This window comes from Xenopus laevis, chromosome 6L (assembly GCF_017654675.1).
Source record: "Xenopus laevis strain J_2021 chromosome 6L, Xenopus_laevis_v10.1, whole genome shotgun sequence".
Taxonomy (NCBI): Eukaryota; Metazoa; Chordata; class Amphibia; order Anura; family Pipidae; genus Xenopus; species Xenopus laevis.
Window position 1 is genome coordinate 112,570,389 of NC_054381.1, and position 24,837 is coordinate 112,595,225.

General features: G+C 39.6%; 1 protein-coding gene across 2 annotated transcripts in view; it reads right to left on the minus strand.

The window, feature by feature from the left end:
• Nucleotides 1-24,837, minus strand: part of arhgap28.L (Rho GTPase activating protein 28 L homeolog) — a 126,731-nt gene that overhangs the window by 92,071 nt on the left and 9,823 nt on the right. The window contains exon 2 of one of the 2 annotated variants that reach the window (XM_041566382.1): nt 18,593-18,757. In XM_041566382.1, the coding sequence (XP_041422316.1) occupies nt 18,593-18,621 (29 nt within the window). In that variant the 5' untranslated portion in view covers nt 18,622-18,757. Of the gene's footprint in view, nt 1-3,092; nt 3,592-18,592; nt 18,758-24,837 lie in introns of those variants that run through there. The other variant, XM_018267908.2, reaches the window with a different exon arrangement.

A 24,837-nucleotide genomic window follows, 5' to 3' on the forward strand; every position in this document is an offset into this window, starting at 1 on the left:
CTTGCAAACTACTTTCTTCTATCCATCAGTGATCCACACTGTGGTTGGACAGAGCCAGGCTGAGACTTGTGTGTATTGTGGCAAATGCCAGAGGGGCTGCTGAAAGATGCCATAACCTAGTCAATATTCAGTGGGCTGATGGAGGGATGTTTGGCCTCTGTTTACTTGAAATGCCAGGGCCTATTTTGCATCCCAGTTTGAACAGGGCTGGACAGAGCAGGCCTTGTATGAAAGAAATATGAACTTCCCGCTCACATGCTTTACTCTGTCCTATCTCTGCAGTTGGCTAAAAGAAAAATGTGGAACTTTCTTTGTAAGTTTGATTGGGAGGTGGGGGACAGTGCACAATTTTATACTGGGAAGAGTTTGCTTCACCATTTAATGCTGAGAGTATCCGTGCCATTTAAAGGGGTGGTTCACCTATAAGTTAACTTTAAGTATGTTATATAATGACTAATTCTAAGCAACTTTGGCCTTCATTATTTATTTTTTATAGTTGAAATATTTGCCTTCTTTTTCTGGCTCTTTTCAGCTTTCAAATGGGGGTCACTGAACATATAACCTTAAAAACAAATGTTCTGTAAGGCTTCAAATGTATTGTTACTTTTTATTACTCACCATCCTTTTCAGGCCCTCCCCTATTCATATTCCAGTCTCTTATTCAAAGCAATGCATGGTTGCTAGGGGAATTAGTACTCTAGCAACCAGATTGCTGAAATTGTAAACTGGAGAGCTGCTGAATAAAAAGATAAATAACTCAAAAACCACAAATAATAAAAAAAAATGAAAACCAGTTGCAAATTGTCTCAGATTATCACTCTCTGAGCAACCCCTTTAATGTAGGCAGTCACTATGCCATTTGATACTGGGACTCATTGAGCGATTTGATGCTGGTAGTTAGTGTGCCATTTCATACTGGGAATCACTGTGCTATATCGCATGGGGAGTCACTCCCATTTGATGCTGGAAGTTACTGTGCCATTTGATGTTGGGAGTTACTACACCACATGATTCTGTGTTAGAAGCCTGCTCAGTTCTAGTCAGCAATGCCATGTATAACCTAGACCTGTGACCCATGTATTTTGCCACACACACTCACTACCCGACCACTATGAGATTTCTTCTAAAATCAATATTCACTGCATAACCCAGAACTGACATCACTACAGTAGGCAGGCAAGGGAAGGAGCAAAAAAATACTAATGTGTTTAGGTTCAAAAGGAACCTAAACCCTTCTAGACTTTATATGCAGGGCTCCTGCAGACTGCTCATGCAATTAGGAAATTATGGTATCTACTATTTCATACCCAATTCAGAACTGGATTACTGTGCCACTTGATGCTGGCAGTCACTGTGCCATTTAATAGGAGTCATTTAGTGACAATGCTGGGAGCCAATGTGCAGACAGGATAGAGCACGTACAAAACTTTATCTAGTGAGTCAAAATTGGATGCAGTTTTCAATTTTGGTAGTGTAAAAAATGAGGCACAGTCATTGGCCATGGCATATGCAAAAACAGGCACTTTGCATCCAATGGAACCCATACACACCAGCAATTTGATTCTGATTGCCTTATATATATGTGTTCACTGCAAAGCAAGAGAAGCTCAGTTTTATTGCATTCAGCACTGCACTCCACATGGCAAAAATATTCAACAGTGCCATGTGTCTTTACTCCTAGGTCTCACTTCTATTCCCAGTGACTTCAAGTTTCAGATGGTGTTGTCTTTCTCCACTAAATAAGTATATAAATATATATAAATATACGCATTATGTACATACACATACATACTGTACTTATCATGTAATCCATGGTTGTCCAATTAAAAGGGCTGCATGGGCCGCATAGCCCCTAATCTGCTCAAGGCATCTATATACTTCTTTATATGTCATCATCACTTTTATATTAATATTATATAATTGACCCCTTGACAAATATTTGGACAACTACATGCAAAAAGTTGGTCAGCACTAGTCTAGTCTCTCCCCTAAATCTTGTTCAGTCGCAAACCTATTTATTGAATCTATCTGCCATGCCATCATTTAGATATTTAATAATTGATCTGAATATCTGTCTATAGACATATAAATACAACTGGAACTAAACAGCGGCTGGTTAAATGCACCATTAAGATGTTGGGTCCATGGGCTGAGCAATTGCACCAGGGAAGTACCATCAGCAGACAGATTTCTCATCCTGAACAATGAACTCGTCTGCAGCTTGACTGGATGCCGATTATTTCAGAATGAATGAGGGGGGAGGCACGCACACGTGGTGTGATGGTCAGTTGCTTTGCTGAAAGACAACAGAATCGGTGACCCATGTTTCAACACGTGTGGTCAGTATTAGAATTACCTTCAGTCTACGTTCTCCCTTAGGCAGAAAGTACAGAAACTCAAAGCAACTGAATGAAAACATATAGTTTTGGTTTGATTCAGCCACATCTGATTTTAATAAAAAAGACCACTTTTTCCCCCATGTACAGCCCCCTATTAAAGCAATTCCATGTAAATGGCCATATCAGCAAATCTCATGGCACTGAGAAATATATATATCACTTTTTTGAGATATCTTACAGAGTGTACATCTTACTAATTAATTTCAACTACTTTAATCACCATTTATGAAATTTGCAGATTTCCTGCAGATAATGTTTTCAGTTAGAATCCCAAAAAAATGCCCACAATGAATCCATATTCAGAGGGCTTCTAATACTAAAACTAAATCTCCCCAAGAAGAGCCAGGCAGTCAGACTACAGAGTGACCTGATGGCTGAGCATTTGCTGCGGTGCAGAGTTCACAAAGTCACAGTTAGGAAGAATAATAAAAGGCAACTCTCAAGGAAAACAATGTTATCAGCTGTTGTAGTGTAATCAGATGGCATCAGTCACACACTAACACAACCACGGACAGTATCCATTTGGCTATTGTTGGATCCATCTCCTGACTTCCTTTTTTGGGCTCAAAAACTACAAAAAGTACAGCAGATGAGTGCAGTGTATAAGTGTTCATTAACTACAACTCCCAGCATCCCGTACTGCCCATCTGAAGGGGGTAACAAGTTAGACAAAGAGAATGTTTTCTGGATTACCTGATCATAGGAGACTGGCTGGATGGCATGTCTTGCACAAAGCTCTGCTCTCTTATTGGTGAACTAGATGGAGTGTATGAATGGTATCCAGTCAGAACCACGCTGCCAGAGTCCTTTATCTCCATTATAACAGACACATGACTTCCTTGTAGTTTTGTTCACACAAAAGAGAGAATGTAAGTGTGGCTGCTGCTTCCCTCAGTCTCTGCCTCCCTGTTGCTTTTGTCACTACCCCAGAATGAGTTGAGAGCAGGACAGCAGCACACAGCAGCCACAACAAGCCAAGCTTGGATTAAGAGATCTTCAAAAACACCGCCCCCATGTAGTGAAGGAAGTGCCCATGTCTGTGGTAAGAGCTTAATCGTCCTCTGCTCTCTCTCAGTCCCCGCTACTCCCAGACACAGGCTCCCTGCTGCATCCCCAGCCTGTCACAGAGTGAAGGAGCTGAGAGGGAACTAAGGAGAAGGGGCTGAGCACTCAGTCTGTTGTTACTGTAGTACTGAGAGGTTTGCACTGACCTCCAGTAGGTGACGTTGCTCCACCCTCTGTGTAGCTGCAGGCTAGAGGAAACCAAGTCACATCCAAAATGTTACCCAAGGAAAGGAGAGAATGAAGGGCTGGGAGCCAGGAGACATCTGTTATACCCAGTCCAGAAGCAGAACCCTCAAACCTTTCCTAATATTTAGTACACTGATGTGTTATTGGATGGACTAAGAATTAGAACAAATTTATACATACAGAATAGTTAATTGGCAGCAAATAAAATTGTGTCTTACTGTGACAGGGACTGAGATTGTAAACTCCACTGGGGCAGAGACTAATAAATAATCTCTGTAAAGTGCAAAGGAATATGTCAGCACTAAATAAAGCATAACAATAATAAAATACACTATTGCTGTCTAATCAATTATGGGCTGCTCTGTAACAGATCTTTGCACCCTTTTGGCGCAAGCGTAGTGATGTCACCAGAAGTGACGTCATGACGTAATTCACCTTCTGTCCACGGCACCACCTTTTACCCCTACCCCACACCTCTGCTGCTGGATTTTGTGGCTTTATTTATGGGGTTTTTTTTGAAAAAAAGATTTATTTACTATATAGGTATCTGAGGGTCACTCCCCCAAAACTGCTGCCCTAGGCATGGGCCCTTGAGTGCCAATATGATTAAAACTCCACTGAGTCTATTGCACTGTCTGCTGAGAATGTTTTGCGTGCAGCACTGTGGGCAGCACATGTGACTCAGTCCCGTACAGCTTGCAGTCTACTTCTAATGTAGACACAGGAAGATACAGAATGCAATAACCACTTTTGTTTAGTTCTGCTTTACAATAACATTGTAATGGTCAAAGAGTGAATAATGAATCACGCATAATATTAGAACCAAGGAGTTCTGTGACCAAATACACAGGGCAGGAAACTCGAAGGAGGACTTATTTACACAACTGGTGTATTATACAACGAGCAGAAAAAAAATAACAAATTGCCAATTTTTTTGCCAACAGTTTATGATTTTTTTCCACCAGTTGTTTAGCAGTTTAAAATTGGCCAGTTTAAGATTTGCACCTGTGGCATACAAGCTGGCACAACTTGCACCCGATAAATACAAAAATATGGGAAGAATGGCAATTAACCATGGACCAAACAGTGTTGCAGCCCCCACATGTCCTCCTTTATTTCACACTCCCTGGCTAGCTCAAACCTGACATTCTTTGTTCTTGGGCTAGTAGTTTGGGGGTGGGTGAGACTATCAACCCCCATCCCCTTACCCTGTCCAATTATGCTCATCACTATGTGCATTTGTTCAGTATAAGGGAGCACAGCAATGTGCCAGATATACCATCCAGCTAACCTTCTATGATCAGGTAATCCAGAGCCACAACTAAGAGCAGAATGCATGTGTCTAGGCTGCTGCTGGGGAGGGGGGATTCTTGGGCATTAGACACATGCCTCGGCTGCCTTCTATAGCTCTGGCCCTGAGTATTGCACACCCAGCATTGTATAGAGTGGAAGGGTGGGCGAGTGCAGTGAGAAGATAATTGGGTAGCGGCAATGCCCTATTTTGGTTCGGTGCCACCTTAAGCACCAGACCTCAGCTTACCCCATCAATTAATTTGCAGTACAGAAGTGACTTACTGTGTATGTGTGGAAGTGATGTAATGCATTGTGTGCTGAGGTCCAGGTAACCCTACCCCCATATAGGCACCCAAGGCAGGGCCACCCCCTAAAGCTGCCTCTCTTGGCAGCGGCGGAACTACCAGGAGTGCGTTTGCACCAGGGCCCTAACTCCCTCACAGCCCGCCAGAGCCTCATGTGCATGTGAATCCAGTGTTAACATTGTATCTGATGGGGATGCGGGGGGGGCAGCTGCACGTCCTTCACCCAGATGTGGGTATAGTTACACCGTGGATAGTGGTAAGGGGTGGGTGAGTGGTGCCCTTGCCTTGGGCACCTGTACCTTCTTGCCAGGCTCTGATCCAGAAAGCATTTTTTTGTCTAATTTGTTAACCATTCAGCTAGATGATCACAACAAGGGAATGATGGGAGTTGTAGTTAATGAACACTTACAAACTGTTGTATTTTGTAGTTGCTGAACCCAAAAGGAAGTCAGGAGATGGATACAGCAATAGCTAAGTGGATACTTTCTATAGTTGTGTTAGAGTGTGATTGACGCCATCTGATTATGCTGAACAGCTGATAACATTGTCTTCCTGGAGATTTGCTGGTCACATCTATATGCCTTTTATTATTCTTTCTTACTGTGACTTTGTGAACTCTGCACCGCAGCAAATGCTCAGCCATCAGGTCACTCTGCAGTCTGCCTGACCAGCATTTCTTGGGGCCACACTTTGTGATTTTATCCTACCATTTGGATTATTACAAGTCAAATCATTCAGTATACTGGGGTATGTGGCAAGTTTATGTATTTTGGTCATTATTTTTATTAGAAGGCATTAGCTGCATGAAATTTGTACATTTCATAAATGGTAATCACAGTAACTTGAACTGATTAGAAGGGCATAAACTGTGCAAGATAGCTTCAAAAATATAGTAATAAATAATGATATATTGAAATTCAAATAATGATATATTTCTCACCCCTGCCACTAACAACATTGTTGCTATCCCAGAGCCTTACAGCGTCACAAGCAAGCCCCTAATATCCCAGTCATTTTGGGACTTTGCCAATTTACTAACGGGCGCTGACGTAAATTCACTAGCGAAGGAGATAGACTGTGGGCACATTCACTAACCTGCAGAAATTCGCCAGCGACGGCTTCGCTCACATCGCCACACTTCACCAGGCGAAAATTCACCAGGAAAACGCTAATTCACAAAAATGCGAAGTTGTGTCCAGGGCGCAGATGGTGAAGTTTCGTTAACGTTAATTCAACAAGCAAATCGAAGTTGCGCTAGCGTTGGCTAATTTGCATACGGCCCAGGGAACTTATTAAAATGAAATAGAGTTGTTATAATGCCCTACACATGATCCCAGTGTATAGTTTATATGCCATATGTTAGGAAATGTAGGGGGGGAAGTCGGATAGCCTAAAAAAAATTTATGTTCTTTTGCAGCCCACCACCCTGAAAAACTGAAAAGTCGCCAGAGGTTTTTTGGACCTGGAAAAATCTTAAATTTTTTTTTTGAGGAACTCATTATAACAACTTTATTTTCTTTTATTAAGGTTCCCTGGGCTTGTGTAGTGTAATGTATTTGCTGCAACATATACGTCCAATGAAATTTAACTTCCCGCTGTATGCAAACTAGCCAACGCTAGCGCAACTTCGCTTTGCCTTCCGAATTAACGCTAGCGAAACTTCGCCATTGTTCGGCGCCCTGGACGCAACTTCGCATTTTAGTGAATTAGCATTGTTGTGGCGAATTTTCACCTGGGGAAGTGTGGCAATGTAAGCGAAGCCGTCGCTGGCGAATTTCCGCAGGTTAGTGAATTTGCCCCCTAGGGAGAACAAAATTATGATAAATAATTAACAACCCCCCGATTAACAACCCCAACATTGATCTTACTGGTGATATAATAAAAAGAGGGGCTACGTCCCTGACTGCAGATAATAGTGTGTGCGGATCCGTGAATTTACTATTGTTGCTATGGGACCATGCCAGCTCGACGGAGTACCAGTACCACCATTGCAGTGAAAGAGGAGTTGCGGGACAGCGGTAGATATAGCACATTACCATAATACTTTCCCTAGACACCATGAAAAGAATAATTATACAATTAAATGTATCAATCACAACCATTCCTAATCATACTTGACTTCTGTCAATCTTAGTGGTAAACGAGATAGCATAAGGCCTTTTTTTAATTGGCAAGATTTATTAGTTATATTTCTCATACTATAACAGAATGGGTACCCAAAGCTATGCTATAATAAAATGTTTTTACAAAGGTTTCAGTGAGAGTAAAAGGCTCAAGGTCTGTTATTAGATAATCAGGTACCTGAAAAATAAAACACACCCTGGAGGAAAAGTCAGGGCAAGGAATCTCTGGAATCACACCGATCGCAGAGAGGCTTCAGCCCAGGCTGGGGGAGTTGTAAAAGAAATGGGAGTTGTAAAAGAAATTTTTGCTGTTGCCCCACTGGATTGTCAAAATGATAATTTTGATTTCCAGGTATCCCATTAAAAACAGCATACGCAACATTATTGCTCCTACTTGTGCTTCTTTACTGGCCAGCATGCTCTAGCTTGGCAGTTTTAGTGCTTGGGTACACGGCACCAGGCCAAGGCAAGCAGACTGTGCGCCCTACGCAACCCGGCTGGCCACCGTGTTTCGCCATCCATTGTGTGTGCGCCAAAGTGTGCTCCTGCACCATAAGAGCAGGGATGGAAGGGAAGAGAGGAGAGAGCAGCGGAGGGGAGGGGAAAAGCAGGGGAGGTGGGGAGGTAGGTGAGAGTGACAGAGGATGGGAGGGGTAAATGACAGAGTGGAGGGGAGGAGAGGGGAGGGAGGCGGAAGTAACAGAGGGAGCACAACAACCTGGACAAGGGGTAGGCAGAAGACCATTGCAACCAGTGCAACTAGCATCAGAATTTAATAATCAGCCCTGTGGCATCATATATTACAGACCAACCTCACTTTCTAATTGATAATTTGCGACAACCCCTAAGTTTTGCTTCTCAACGGCTGCTCAGAGACCACTGACACTTTCCAAGATGGTGACCCCCTGTGACAAGTTTGAAGTCCTGGATCATTGCTGCTATTGACAAGCTGAAAATTTAGGCTGGTGCAATAAGTTCAGTATATAAAATGTGGTATTTTTAGCCACATTTATTTTCAAGCTTTAGTTTTCCTTTAAGGCAGTAGATACAAATAACACAGGATTTCGGTGTTATCCTGTAAGACCATGCAGTGTAAAGCCTTCTGAAAATAGAGGGTATTTACATGCCTCATGCTATACTCATACAACTGCCTTCATGATAAAAATGAGATGAGGACAAATCCTTAAATTACTGACTATTTAGACTTAGCCATCTATGATAAGGCAAATAAATATCTGAGTGGCCTGAGTGTTGGTACCTCTGATCAAGGCTGCTTGCAGTGATATCAAGCATCTTATCACCATTAAAGCAGGTAGCCTGCCCATTTCCCAAGTCCTATGTATGTTGTTTCTCCCTGGTTACACGTCATTTCACACAAAAACAATAAAGGTTCAAACCTGATTTTCTCATTAATTTACATTTTGCAATTCTAAACTGAATACATTTATCAAGTTCTTCTCCGTCCATTTTTTTTTTATTTTGTACAACAATATTTTGAAGCCCCCATTGAGCTTTGCTGTATTCTCCAGCTGTGGGTCAGGCTTATTTACCAACACTGGACAAATGGCAATTGCAACTGGTCAGTAACATATGGCAACAAATCAAAAATTTGCCTTCATTGTTCTACATTGCAACTTACTGAAAAGAGTGATTCAGTGAGTCAGTGATTGGTTGCTATGTGTTGCATGTTGGTAAATGAGGTTGAGTATTTGTGCTTTTAAAGGGCAATGTATTGCCTTCACTCCTGAGCAGTGGACACAGGACTAATTTAACAAAACATGGGCGCTAATTTTCACTAGTCAACTTGCTCATAGCAAATCAATCAGTAGCTTATTTTGATATTTTAATAACTAATTGCTATGGGTAACTGCACTGGTGCAATATTAGTAACAGTCCATTTAACAAAGAATGTATAAAAACTATTTTCCATGAACAGGAGTGTAAGGAGGTAAAATGTGTTTTATTTTATTAAAGGGGACCTGTCGCCCAAAAGAATTATCGCAAATACTGTTTTATGACATTAGTCAAGCAAAATAAACTTTAATTACACTACATAAATTATTTGAATCTTGTTTCGCTCTGTCTGGGAACTCGTAATTATAGCAATCAGGCAGGCGCCATTTTGTGGACACTGTTATTAATTCAAGCCTTGCATCATCTCAAAATCTTGGTTGTGCACCAGAATGGAGGACCTGACTCCATCCCCATGCACTTGTTACTCAATAACATGGTGAAGAGAACGGGGGAATGTGGGGAGAGTAGTGACATCTAGTAAGTGCTAAATGGAAAGTGAAAGTAATTGCCTGCTCCGCCTCTATGCCTAAGGCTGAGATTTTTAAATGCGTCTACAACAGTTATGTAATACTTTAATAAAAAAAAGAATTTGGATTTCATGTTTAATCGAAAAGGGCTTTTATTATACAGCTTTTTATGTAGGGGCGACAGGTCCACTTTAATGTAAATTGTTATGGCAATATGCAGCATATGGCTGGAGGGGAATTTCTCTGCAGAAGCCTATATAGGTCATGCCTTGCTGAGGCACTTATTCTTTGGTCTAACACCATCTGCAGGCGAGACAGACAATACTGAGTTAGACCAGGTGGGTACCAGACCCTTGCTAGGAATACACAGAGAGATAGTGATTGTGAGAAGCTCGCTTTAGGACTGAGATTTAGCTAGGATAGCTAGCAAGGACAGCCTGTGTCACAATGAAGTATTGCGATCACTCTCTCTTAAAAGCCTAAAATCTAGTGGCGGGGGAGGATCTAGCCTTCAGACTGAAACCAAGGTTCAGCAGACATTTACTTCAATTAATGCTACCATGCAGACATCGCCGATTCTAATTAAAGCGCCGCTGAGGTAGTTCCTTCAATGCCGCCCCCCTTCGCCGGCAGGAACACTAATGCGAAGAGTGCAATTGCGATCTCTCGCAATAGTAAAGCCAAGTTTAAAAACTGGAAATTCGGCTCTTAAAGGTACCAGGAGCTGCTTTTTGCCGCCCCTGGATACCTCTCCGGCGTTGCCATCTGAGGCGAGTTTCTCAACTCGCCTCATTGGCGGTGCACCCCTGCATGCAGAGAGGCACAAGATCCTTCATACTATGACCAGAGTTAAACAAGCTAGGGACCACCGCGTGGGGTTTACCTTGACGTGGTATGGTGGCTTATCAACTTTATGATCATAACTTTGAAACTAAAACCCCTGTCTTAGTGAATACATGCACTTGCATATATACTGAATTACTTAGACAGGCCCCGGGAATGTGCACTGAATTTGGCCAAGTCAGTAGCACTTCCCTTATACTTTAATACATTTTTACTTAGGAGTGCTCCCACAACCTTTGTATTTCCTCACAAGGCAACAATTTTCCCATAATTCCAAAATAATTGCATCTGTAAGGGTGCAATTTGCAGCTGATGCAGAGGTGGTGGTAGCTTAACGATTGCACCAAACATTGTGCCACCATAACTGAATTTTCCATCTTAATTGACACCTACAAACTTAATAGAGCATGTAACAGGTTTAAAGAATGACATAAGTGGAAGGCTGCCAGCATTCTATCTAAAAGATTTCCTCTAAGCCGACAAGTTTTCAAGGTACTTCTATCAGTGTTGCCAACTTTCAGTAAATTTACTGACAGACAAAATTAGGCTAAATGTGATACTTCCGTGAAAAATGAAGGTGTCTGAGAAAATTGATTTGAAGTTCTCATCTGTCTATCTATTTTGACAGTAAATTATATTTTAGGGTATTTTAACAATGGGCGTCTTAACAATGCTGAAGTCATACCTTACAGCAATAAAGTACAGGATCTCATTCAGGAAGTCCAATAAATGATAAAAATGCTTCATCAACTCCATTTGGGAAGTCATTGTATGCTCTTCCTTGCATTTGCAGCCAGTGGAACATACAGTATATCATAAGATTATGTATGCATGCAGAACCAGATTAAGATTTAATGGGGCCATAGGCAGGGCAATAATTAGGGGGGGGGGGGTATTTTTACCATATTTTCATCTACACCTTTCAACAATGCTCACAATGCACTCAACAAAAAATGCTCTCTGATTAGACAGGATGCAGAATCTATAATCATGAACCTCCTGCCCAATTGGAAAATAGTCTTGTGAAAACAGACATTTATGCCAAGTGCAAGAGCAATGTGACAATTTGCTACTGCTAAATGCGGCCCTGTCCAAGGGACTTCCATGCTCTGCCATTCCCGGGCCCCTTGCTTCAGGTGTTCCATGGTCAGATGTAGGGATATCACTTGGACCATACAATGGTAGCAGGGTAGGGAAATTTACTCATCTTTATGTTTACTCGATGGTCCATAGCTGTAGCTCTGCTATGGAAACTGAGAGGTGACAAATGTAGCCCCATAATAAAAGCTATGTCAAGGTAGACGGCGCAGACTTTTTGTTTACAATGCAATGTCCCTTTAATAATCTGACAGGGTCAACCTGCTGTAGAGATAGATACCTTCCTGAACCTAATATAATTCCTACTGTCAAAAATGAACATCAAGGGGAAGCAAAACTGCATAAAATTGGTGCTGGCCACACAGGGGAACACAGGTACATTAAACCAAGATGCCTGCATCTATATTGCAAGTATTTCAATAGACATGCACTATATTAACATTTATCAATATAGTTTTTCAAGAAAGAAAACAGTCCTTTTTCTCTTGATGTATACATGTTCAAGCTCCACAAGCACTTACAGGTGCCTATACTTTCCTAATGAAGATTGAACACCTCATCAAAAAGTTACATTCTGAGCTCATCAGCAAGAAAGAAAAGGCTCTGCAGCTGAGACTTCTCATTTACCATTTATTTACATTAACTGCTGCCTCTGCGCTTCATTACAGAAAGCTGATTTCCTTTATTTGCAAGAGAGCTGGCTTATAAAGGAAAGAGGGGGAAGACTAAATGATTCATTTACAATGACTAAGGACAACGACAGGCAGAATTGCACTCATTAAAATGGCACAAACCAAACGGTTCTGCCTACTTGCACTCACTAGTGCTATCAAACATTTGTATAGTTGTGAAGGATGTACATGTACAATGCACATCACTGTCTTGCCTTGACCAGACAGTAAGTAGAGCCAGTAGACAGGCATGTAAATGCATGCCAATAGGGTTCTTTTTTTTCTAGAACTCCAGTGTGGATGTGTACTTAAATGGATATCTGCATATTGTATACATTCAACCAGGTGTAAAATAACCTATCATCTATGCTGTACACATAAAATCATATTATACTGAAACTACAATGAACAGTGACCCCCTGTGATCAAAAAAGCAATAAAAATGGAAGAACGCTGTTTGGGCTTCACAAAATGAACCATGGACTAAGCATCTCTCAGAATTGGGGGTGCCCTGGTTTTGCTGAGCAACAAATACAATAAAACCCAGCGGATTTTGAAAACAACATAATCGGCATATTGTAAGGACCATCTGTATTGTTTACATTCATGCAAGGGATATAGTTACTATGGTGTGGTGATGCTAATAAGCCTCTTAACTTTACTGTCTCTGAACAGCCTGGATCTGCTCAAAGCTATTTCTGAGAGATACAAAAGAAGTCAATGGGTAATCCTTTAGGTACAATAAGTGGTTTAGAAAGTTCTGAAAACACTGGGGGTTATTTATAAACACTGGGCAAATTTGCACCTGGGCAGTAACCCATAGCAACCAATCAGTGATTAGCTTTTTTTCAGCCAGCTGTAGGGTGAACACTGAAAGCAATCATCTGATTGGTTGCTATGGGTTACTGCCCAGGTGCAAATTTGCCCAGTGTTTATAAATAACCCCCAGTAAGTTCTATAGCACTGAGTTTCAGCCACTATGTTGGTCAGAAACTAATTTGTTGGTTAAGTGGTTCAGAAGGTTCTGCAAACACAGGAGGGTCATTTATACCATTTTAATAAGTGCAATTCTGTCTGCGTCTTTCCGCTAGCCTAGAATCAGCCCTGTGTGGTATTAGCCTCAGAGACGCAAGATCACTTTGCTTTGCACTCATTTACGAAGGCTTTGCTGTGCTCTGAACCTCGCAGGGGATCAAAAATCCAGTTGGAGTGCAGCACACAGCACTGAAAGACACAAGGCAGCCCTGTCATTACTGCCTGCAATAGGGTATATGTAAGGGAAGGGCTCTTTAACACCCTGTACCCACCTGAGCTCCCTTCATTTTGTGTCTTTTTAACTGGCCTAAACCCTTAAGGGTGATGGTACATGGGGTGCTTTTTTGCAAAATCACAGATGCCAATTTCATACTATTTATATGTTTTACCTGTGGCAATTCCCATGGTTGCCAGTGGCAAGGTATGGGTCACTTCATTGCCCTCAGTCAAACTTCCAGAGTGAGGAAAGGAAACAAATGTGATGCTATAGTGTGATGCTTTAAAGGCACTCCCATCTCTTGTAAAACGTAAATGAAGACATGCCTACAAAAAATTGATCTTTGCACACATGTTGCTGATATAAATAGTCACAAGTGATTTCTGCCATTCCGGTAGAAAAATTCGCAGAGATCTTTAGTAATTCATCTACCTACAAGGTAGGGTCAAAGTGTAAATGTAAATGTATGGTGGATTGCACCCTTTTTTGCACTTTGCACTCTAGTTATTGGTTGGAGATCCTCTTTAAATGACAATATCTAACCACACAGACCTAAATGAAAAGAAAACCTCTCAAAAAAGAAATCTCCAATACAAATTGAGATGAAACATCAGATTTCTTTCTCTACAGCCAAATCTGTATAAGATTACATTAATGCATAGATTAGGTATAGGTATTTGGTATTACATACTATGCAGACAAAATTTGTATGATATGCCTGTTTTTTTTGTACTTTGCATACTGCCTTCTGTTGAAAAGGGACTAGCCCTTTGGGAGGGGCAGGTGGGGGCGGCAGGCATATAGGCCCCTTGCACTTTATTAAAGGGGATGTTCACCTTCAAACAACTAGTTGTTTTCAGAAAGATCACCAGACATAATGACTTTTTCCAATTACTTTCTATTTTCTATGTGTCATCTAATATTAAGTCCGAATTAATCTCAATATTTTCTGCTACAAACTCCGATCAAATCCGCTCGGGGTTTTTACACTTATTTATTATTATATTTTCCCGGGAAAAAAAATCAGATTTTCACTATTTTTTTATCTGGTTTTCAAGATTTTCAAATTTTTTTGGAAAACTGTGAAAACTTCGGGGGTATTGCAAAACCAGCACACATCAAAAAATCATTGGGACTTCTCCCATTGACTTATATGCCACCTTGACAGGTCTGAGATGCCGGATTTTCTGATTCAGACTTTTCCATCCTCGGGGTTTATTAAATTCTGAAAAATTCGTGATTTTTTTAAAAGTCTGTTTTTATAAGAAAAAGTCACACATTTTTCGTGATTTTTGCATTCCGAGTTTAGTAAATAACCCCCTTAGTGTAAAGTGTAATTTTTCACCTTCTAAAGCAGCTCTGGGAAGGGGGGGTCGCCGACCCTGTGAACTGTTCTAAATTGATACATTTAGTTGATACATTTCTTATCTTTGTCCCTGCTGAGCAGAATCTCTGGGTTTCATTACAGACAGCTGTTAGAATTGATACAATAGTTGCTAATACTCCAGAGATGCTGCTGAGAAATGGATCAACTAAATGTTGCAAAATTGTAACAGCTTATTGAGCTGCCAGACTGAAACACCAGAGACACGACATTAAACTTTAAACTTAGATTTTGGAAAAACAGTAAAACATAAATAATAGAAAGTAATTGAAAAAAGTCTTTATTTCTGGGGAACAATCTGAAAATAACTGAACTGAAAAAAGTGTTTGGAAGGTGAATAACCCTTAAGACATACACGTTAGGGACTTTCAGGAGACACAGGCCACAACGGGGCCATGACGTTACTGCCCACCCTAAGGGCAAGGCTCATCTGCACCTTCTAACACTATGGTCTGCTTCAAGCACCGGATTAAAAATCCTGACATCCCAGGCTTGGGTGGAGTTTATTGTGACGCAAATATGTTTGACCTGTGGTTATCTTTGATCATGCATGGCCCTTTGCACAATATTGTAAAACTGGATTCAGTTTGTTTTCATTCCTTAATGCTCCTTTACAATTCTGATAAAATATACATTCAAAAATATATGCTTTTTGATGATTGCATTTATTTTTTCACGTGAGGTAACAGGTTTCCCAGTCTCATGACAATGCACTTTTTTATCTCACATTCTTTCCTATTTCTTAAAAATCTGATGGAAGTTTATTACTCCTACATGTACCTACACAAAGGGGGATATTTTCTAAACTCCGAATGCAAAAATCATGAAAAATACGTGATTTTTTTTCTACAAATCGGAGTTTTAAAAAAATCACAAATTTTTCAGAATTTATTAAACCCCGAGGATGGAAAAGTCAAAATCTGAAAATCCAGCATCTCAGACCTGTCGAGGTTGCATATAAGTCAATGGGAGAAGTCCCAATGATTCTTTGATTTGCACTGGGTCATTGGCTATAGCCCAAAGTTTTCGGGCAAAATTCAGAGTTTTCGGGTGAAAAATCTGGAAAAAACGTGAAAATCAGATTTTCTTTTTTTCCCGCAAACAAAATTTTCTGGAAAGTGTATTAATAAATAAGCCCAAAAAACCTGTGCGGATTTGGTCGGAGTTTTTTTTCAGAATATATTGAGATAAATTCCGACTTTGATAAATAGCCCCCAAACTGTGTGTTTCACCTTTAGGGAAACTGGGTAACATTTTCAATGACAGCTGCTGAAATACACATACTTTGATCAAAGTATTATGGCACATCAACGCCAATCTTTATAAGGACTTTCTTATTTCAAGAGGATGGGGAAATCTGCCAAAACAAGCATTAGTAACAACATTTGTTTGGCTAATCTGCCTCTTTTTTTCTCTCTACTCTAAGCTATTTAATGTAGTAAATCACATTTTAGTCCTTTCATCATGAGAATGATCCCATGAATTTTCTAGGCTGTCACTTGATCAGATATTTCATTTTTTTTTTCTGTAATGGGTGGAAGAGACCTTCAGGCAAACAGATCTGTTCTGCTGGGTAGAAAAATATGGGCTTGTCTCTTATCATTTTATTTAAACTGTTTACGTGTAAACATTTATTTTATGGATTTTTGCTAAGATATAAAAATGAAACTTGGAACAGCTTGGAATTTGCGGAGCTTTTAGCAGGGTCATTTCAAATGTCTATGTTTATTACATTTTTACAAGCTCCTTATGTTTGAATTTACAAGCCCATAAAGTATCTTTGTGTGTGGCTGTCAACGCAATACTATTCAATAAAAATCAAAAGGGTGCGATTATGCAAATATTGCAGATATTTCACATCAAACAGCACATCCATAAATATAAAAGCATATAAAAACCTTTTAATGAGGCCATTGTATGGCAGCCAGGGGTGAATAAAGCTGCTCTGCATATTCTGATATTTAAGTCAGGTAAAAATTTCCCCTGTATTTAGGAACAATCATTAAATCCTTTGTGTATTTATTGCTCCATAAAAATGGACAAGGACTTACTTCCTGCAGGGAGACTTGTTAATTGATACACCACAGGATGGCAGGCTGATGGAGAAATTATGTTCCTCAAGAGTCCTTAAAGCATGTCATAGGAGGAGTTGTGGTGCACTATCATTCTACAGCAGTGCTGGCCATTCCTTTACATATAGTGGCCCAGTGATCTAACATATTCCATCTCTGGGGCTAAATAATATTGAAATTATTTTAGTTAATGGAGACCAGTCACATGCTAGGAGTCATACAAATCCCTTGGAGGTCTACTTACAACCTGCAAGACTGTAGTCAGGGGTTTATATATATATAGGCACCCGGGGGCCTGTGCCTACGGAAGCAGCTTTTTGGGGGTGGCCCTCAGGTGCCTAAGTAACTGAATAGGTTGTTGCGTTGGGGGTGCTTTAAGGTCCAGTGCTTAGGGTGGCACCCGACCTAAATATAGCCCTGGCTGTAGTTGAACTTTATATCACAGAAATAAAATGTTCTCTATATAATAATAATATAAAAATTCTGTCTCATTTCTGAAATATTTCCTTTAATAGAATAATAATAGTATCTTCTTAGTATCCCCCTATCAACAATCTGTCTCTCTTGATGCAGGAGTCTGAGTTAGATTTTGATTCACAATTAGGTTAAATACAATGGCATGTGCTCATTTTTGATAGACAACGCATTAGAGCTAACTGTCTTTTAAAATCATCGACTCTGACACAAAGATGCATGTAGAGAGACAGATTGCTGAGATGAAGTTAGTGAAGGGTAACTTGAATATTTCATAATTTTTTATCTATTATATTTGGAAAGTGTTATTCCATGAGATGAAGCTTTTATTCCGTTTTCATTTTTTTTAAATAAAGTTGCATATCTAGACAAGAGAGAAGAGAAATCTTTCATGGAACCACTTATCTAGGAGGTGCTTTCAGGGTAGTTTTTGAAGAATGCTGTGGAGGATTATCACTTCTCCCCTTTATTATACCTTCACCATGTTTATTCCCACTACAGCTGCAGTTACAGCTAGCAAGTTGTTTATGTTACCAGCATTCTCAATACAAGCTCCCTTGAACACAATAAAACACCTTAGCAAACAGAACTTTAATCTCACTAGACAGGTGAACTTACTTTCCATTCAGGATTTCAACCTCACGTTATTTACTGGAATCTGCTATCAGGTAAGTTACCTTAAGTTATGAGCTGTCATGGCAAACCAGATTGTTAATGAGGATCAATAATGTCAGTTTTGTTTGGCCATTATTGGCTATATCTATGATATGATTTCAGTAAATTTCCTGCCAAATCAATTATCATAGCTGCTAGCAAGGGCATGCAGTATTGTGGCATGCCAAATCCCAAACTACGTGGTGCTTTGACTCAGTTGATAAAAGATACACCACAATGCTTTTAACACAATGTCCATATTTCAGTTTTGGAGAACAACAAACCTTGTTATCAGAAGGAAGAATTTGATTTTTGTGCCAGCTCTTTTAGCCTTAAATAAATCACTTTCCCAGTGCTTCAGGCACAAATATCACATTGTAAGCACCATTATATTGTTTTAACATTAATAGTTCATTCAGAGCTTCTAGCATTTACTAAATCACTCACGTTTGTAGAACATACTAAAATCACTCATGTTTGTATAACATGCTAAAAGTTAAAAAGAAACTTACCAAAATGAAAGGTCACTGTAGTCATTCATTTGAAGAAATTAAAAAAATAAAAATTAGGCTGTATCCATCGAGGGGTTTATGGCTTATTCTCAGCACTGACCAGTCGTTATTTACATTTTAATGTGTCTGAGACTAAACACCTTTCTTGCGGGTTGTATGAGTGATCTGCTGGATGCAACAAGAAGAATGGATTAAATCACATTTCAGTATTTGCATCATTACAGTAAATCTACATATCGTTATATGTTAATTGTCCGCACGGGTTCTATAGGTTCGTTCTCACAATGGAATGTGGATTTATTTTTATTGCAACTTTTTCCAGGAAGTTTCTTTTCATTTGATTTTGAAATTCTAGCTGACCAGTAAGACTCTGAAACATAATAATCTGTACTATGCCATGGGTTATTCATTATCTGAGAATTTAATACTGGTTAATGTGTGCTTATTTTAACAGCTGGACTAAGAGATTTTAAGATAGCAATGTGTTATTAGACTGCATTTTATGGGTAAAATATTCACCTATGTTTGACATGAAACTGGTTATTAAAAAATATAATTTTTTTATAACATAGAGAATGGACTCTAACTTCATCGTTCTTGACTCGGAAGAGTCATTGTTGTAGAAGAGCGAACTTATTTCATTCTACTTTTGGGGAATAATTTCATGGAATCTTTGCGCTGTCCATGCCACTCATTCTGTTGTGTCATATATATTCCAAACCTTTGGTCAATGAGACTCGAGTGAGATCAATTAAAGCATATTCCTAAATCAATATGCCCTAATCACTTAAAAAAGCACCTATTGCAACATCATTATTTAATAATGGGTGGGTTGTAAGCAAATAATAATTTCCTTACTTCTTTCTTAAAATCTGAAAGTGTATATTTATATATATATATAAAATCAATAAAGCATTCAAAAAGACCAGCAACACTGGGAATTTTGGTGAATTTTGGTGAAACAAGCAAACAATGTTGTATTGTTAAGTGCATATACAGCATTGAATGCTGTATACACTTTTTTACTGTGCACCAAGGTAGTAAATAATTAAAGTTGTGTGCCACCCTACGGAATATGTATATATATGTGTATATATATATATATATATATATATATATATATATATATATATATATATATATACATTGTTTACCCTGCAAGAATTGTAAAAAAAAGTGGTGTCAAATAAATGGCAAACTTAGCAAGAAGAATAATGAGATGAGACTTTGCAGCAATACCATTTCTCATGGATTGATTGTCTTCTCTGAATATTCCAGGATTCTTTTAACAGTTATAATATTGAAATTATTAATACTGAACTGGAGTAAACTGCATAAACAAATTATCAATCAACTCTAAATAGCATGAAGATAAATCATCAGTGAAAAACAAATTAAAGATAATATTGTATGGATCTCCAACCTTGCTAGAAACTTAGGGTTGCCCAACAACATGTAGAATAATGAATAGAGATCTTGAATGTCTGAAAAACCTCTGCCCTACAGAAATGAATAAATGCAATGCCTTTCAACAGTCCCTGCTATGCGCTGCAGCTTTTGCTATTACAAGACACTGTGTGACTGCTAGTAGCCTGGTTAAACATAAACTAGAATCTTGCATAAGCCAATGTGTAAGCATTCCAGTGTCAAATACTTCCAAGAGGTAATACAATGACACAATGTTATTTTTTACAACATACCTATGTGAGGTGCATAGGGGTTCTTAAGCAGGTGAATACACCATTATGAATTATTTCTAAGAACACAAAATGCTCAAGAGAATGTGAGTACTAAATCTGGCATGTTCAAGTATTGTATGTAAGATAAAGACATAAAGTATTATTCAGTCAGTCGTAGACTGTCTTTTGTACTCAGAATGTATCCTTATCCAAACATTTACAAAAATGGACATTATTATGAATTAGGTGGAATGCTTCTTGGGGCTCAAAAAACTTCTGTTTTTAAAAAAATAATTTCTCATACATGTGTTCTCTTCTTTACTTCATTATTATTATTATTATTATATTATGTATTACATGTATTGTTTGATCAATGCATTACCAGGCTCCACAGAAATTTTAAGTGACCCTTGCAACTGAGTATGGCATTTGCATGAGGGGTCTGCACTGCATACAAAAAAACTTAAAAAATCCATTGCGAGTCACAGAGCCCTGTATTGGTGTACACAAGACAAGGCCCATTGCGACCTATGTCTGCTGCTGCTCCCTAACTGAATGAAGTGGGTAGGGGGCAGGAAGGAGGATGTATATGTGCCTCTCCCTCAACCTCTCATGGATACAGCTCGACCAAACTCAGACAGTGGTTTATTCTCTGCACTCTGAAACAGAGTATAGAGACCGGCAGCGATTTATTGAGTCTTGAAGGCAGGTTACAAATTGCAAAAAAAAATGGTAGATCGAGCCTGTTTTTCGAACTTTTCACCCTGCCTTCAAGTTCATTAATAACCACTATGGTCAGTCATGATGTTCTGATCTCTAAAATTCTTTTTAAAAAAAAAGTCTTGGCAAGGACATGATTAACGGAGGCATTTTAGTCGACTCATTTGTCCTTAGGTGAATGGTAACTTAATATCTGCTCTGTTAGAGACACAAATACCCTGACCTAATAATAAAAATAAAATCAATATGTATTACACTTAGGGTGTTATTTATCTAAGGTCGAGTGTCAGAGTTTTTTATACCTCAAATGGACTCACAACTCAAAAAACTTGAAGGGATACTGTCATGGAAAAAAAAAAGTTTTTCAAAATGAATCCGTTAATAGTGCTGCTCCAGCAGAATTCTGCACTGAAATCCATTTCTCAAAAGAGCAAACAGATTTTTTTATATTCAATTTTGAAATCTGACATGGGGCTAGACATTTTGTCAATTTCCCAGCTGCCCCTGGTCATGTGACTTATGCCTGCACTTTAGGAGAGAAATGCTTTCTGGCAGGCTGCTGTTTTTCCTTCTCAATGACTGAATGTGTCTCAGTGGGACATGGGTTTTTACTATTGAGTGTTGTTCTTAGATCTAACAGGCAGCTGTTATCTTGTGTTAGGGAGCTGTTATCTGGTTACCTTCCCATTTTTCTTTTGTTTGGCTGCTGGGGGGAAAGGGAGGGGGTGATATCACTCCAACTTGCAGTACAGCAGTAAAGAGTGATTGAAGTTTATCAGAGCACACGTCACATGACTTGGGGCAGCTGGGAAATTGACAATATGTCTAGCCCCATGTCCGATTTCAAAATTGAATATAAAAAAAATCTGTTTGCTCTTTTGAGAAATGGATTTCAGTGCAGAATTTTGCTGGAGCAGCACTATTAACTGATTCATTTTGAAAAAAAATTTTTTTTCCCATGACAGTATCCCTTTAAGAAAAAACTTGGATGTGAAAAACTTGATTCTGTGAGTTTGAGTCCTGAAACCCGAAAAAAACCTCAAATCGATCGATTCATTCTAGTTTTCAGGCAAAGCCGTCCAAAAAAACTCGATCATGCAGGCTGTTAACATCTTCAAATGGTTCAAGGGACCTCTGCCATTGACTCCTACATGATTTTAGATGGTGTATTTTCGGATTCAAGGTATTTCCAGGGTCAGGGTATAATAAACTGAAAAAATTAGTTTTTTTTAACCAAAACATATAACTTTAAAATTCATGGAAAACTCAGATAGAACCTTAATAAATTTGCCACTAAATGTTTTCTACATGTAAGACTGCTGGGTAATGTAGTCCCCTGTGCCTTCCAGTACAGAGCAACTACAGTAGTTAATGTTTCAGTCTGCAGGAAGGATAGCATTCTCTAGTCAATCATCAGGGCCAAGTGTGATCTAGAAGTGCAGTCTGTCAGCCATTTTGATAAGGAGAAAGTCATTTGCATCTCATCCAGTCTTTTCATCCCAGGAAGGGGTCCTCTACCACTACACAATATTTCCAGATGGCAACGTGTTGGGGGACTTAGATGTGCACACTGGGGTTTAGGGATGTAGCGAACGGCGGAAAAAATGTTCGCGAACATATTCGCGAACTTGCGTCAAAAATGCGAACGGTTCGCGAACGTCGCGAACCCCATAGACTTCAATGGGAAGGCGAATTTTAAAAGCTAGAAAATACATTTCTGGCCAGAAAAATGATTTTAAAGTTGTTTAAAGGGTGCAACGACCTGGACAGTGGCATGCCAGAGGGGGATCAAGGGCAAAAATGTATCTGAAAAATACATTGTTGACACAGCGCTGCGTTTTGTGCTGTAAAGGGCAGAAATCACACTACGTCACTCAGGTGATGTTTCTGGACACGGAATGTGAAAAAGCTCACACAGCTAGGTGGCACTTGGTTAAAGACTGGGCAAACAATGCCTGCAAGGGCAACGTATACAGTAGTGGATACGGAATATATTATTGCTGCTGTAAAAACATCACTCAGGTGATGTTTACGGACACGGAATTATTATTGTTATTTAGACAGAATGTGAAAAAGCTCACACAGCTAGGCGGCAGTTGTTTGAAGAACACACTGGGCAAACAATGTCTGCAAGGTCAACGTATACACTACAGCAGTGGATACGGAATATATTATTGCTGCTTGGAAAACGTCACTCAGGTGGTGTTTCTGGAGACGGTATTATTATTGATATTTAGACAGAATGTGAATAAGCTCACACAGCTAGGTGGCAGTTGTTTGAAGAACACACTGGGCAAACAATGTCTGCAAGGTCAACGTATACACTACAGCAGTGGATACGGAATATATTATTGCTGCTTGGAAAACGTCACTCAGGTGGTGTTTCTGGAGACGGTATTATTATTGATATTTAGACAGAATGTGAACAAGCTCACACAGCTAGGTGGCAGTTGTTTGAAGAACACACTGGGCAAACAATGCCTGCAAGTGCACTACTATTGGTGCACTACTATGAAGAACAGCAAACAGCACTGGACATGTTAAAGAACAGTAAGATAAGTAAAATAAAAAATATATATATTTATATTAAAAAAAAAAAATTACTCTGGTTGGTGCTGAACTACTAGGAGCAGCACACCAGTCCCACTCCCCAACACAGCTAGACTAATAGCACTGGGCTCTTATAGTAGCAAAGTAAAAAAACAAAAAAGAAAATAAAAGCAGTCCTTACAAGGACTATTGGGTTACAGGCAGCAGTCAGCAGATGAGAGATCAGCAGCAGGACAGCTGCCCACAGCAGCTACATACAGAGCACTGCAGTAGAAGGTAGATTACTAGCCAGCAAAGCTACCTAACCTAAAATGTCCCTCAAATCCCTGCAGAGTTCTGTCCCTACAATACAGAGCAGTATCAAGAAGATTACTAGCCAGCAAAGTTACTATCAACTGTCCCTCAAATCACTCAACAGCTCTCTCCCTACACTAGCTCTTCCAAGCACACACAGGCAGAATGAAAAAACGCTGCAGGGCTTCAGTTTATATATGGAAGGGGAGTGGTCCAGGGGGTGTGGGGGTGGTCCAGGAGGGAGAGCTTCCTGATTGGCTGCCGTGTATCTGCTGGTCTGGGGTGAGAGGTCAAAAATAAGCGCCAGCTAAGGCGAACCCAAATTGGCGAACGTCGCGCGACGTTCGCGAACATTCGGCGGACGCGAACAGTCGATGTTCGCGCGAATTAGTTCGCGGGCGAACAGTCCGCGACATCCCTACTGGGGTTTGAGGGGTTTTTGCTGGGGGCTATCCTTGCTGAATTGTTATAGTTATTGCAGTGTTAACTAAGTATATAATTGTCCAGTTATTGTTCACCATTTTCTTAACACTGAAGCTGTTTAATAAAGTCAGGTTGTGTCTCTCTGCCATCATTGTGTGCCTGGTTACTGGAACTCTGGTGTTACTGGGTTAAAATGAGATACCCTTGAACTACAAGGGCAGAAACTTACATTTAAAAAAAACAAATAAATAAAAATTGCACAAGTTTAACTTGCTGCCATTGCAATTTTAATTGGTTCCCAGAGAAGAATAAGTGAATAGACTTCTGATAATATTAACCATTAATCAATTCCAAGAATAATGATTATGTACATGTTCTACAACCACCTTTTTGCTTTACAAACTGTGTTTCAAAAAGCAAATTGTTTAGCTCCCATTATATGGTTTTGTACACATTTGTAAATCTGCAGCAGGAAAGAATCAGTTGCCTGGCCAAGCCTAAATCCTAAATGTTGTCTTGTATCCAAATTGAGAGTGTGATTCTCTCATTTAGGGCAGATTTATCATTCCCCAATAGTAT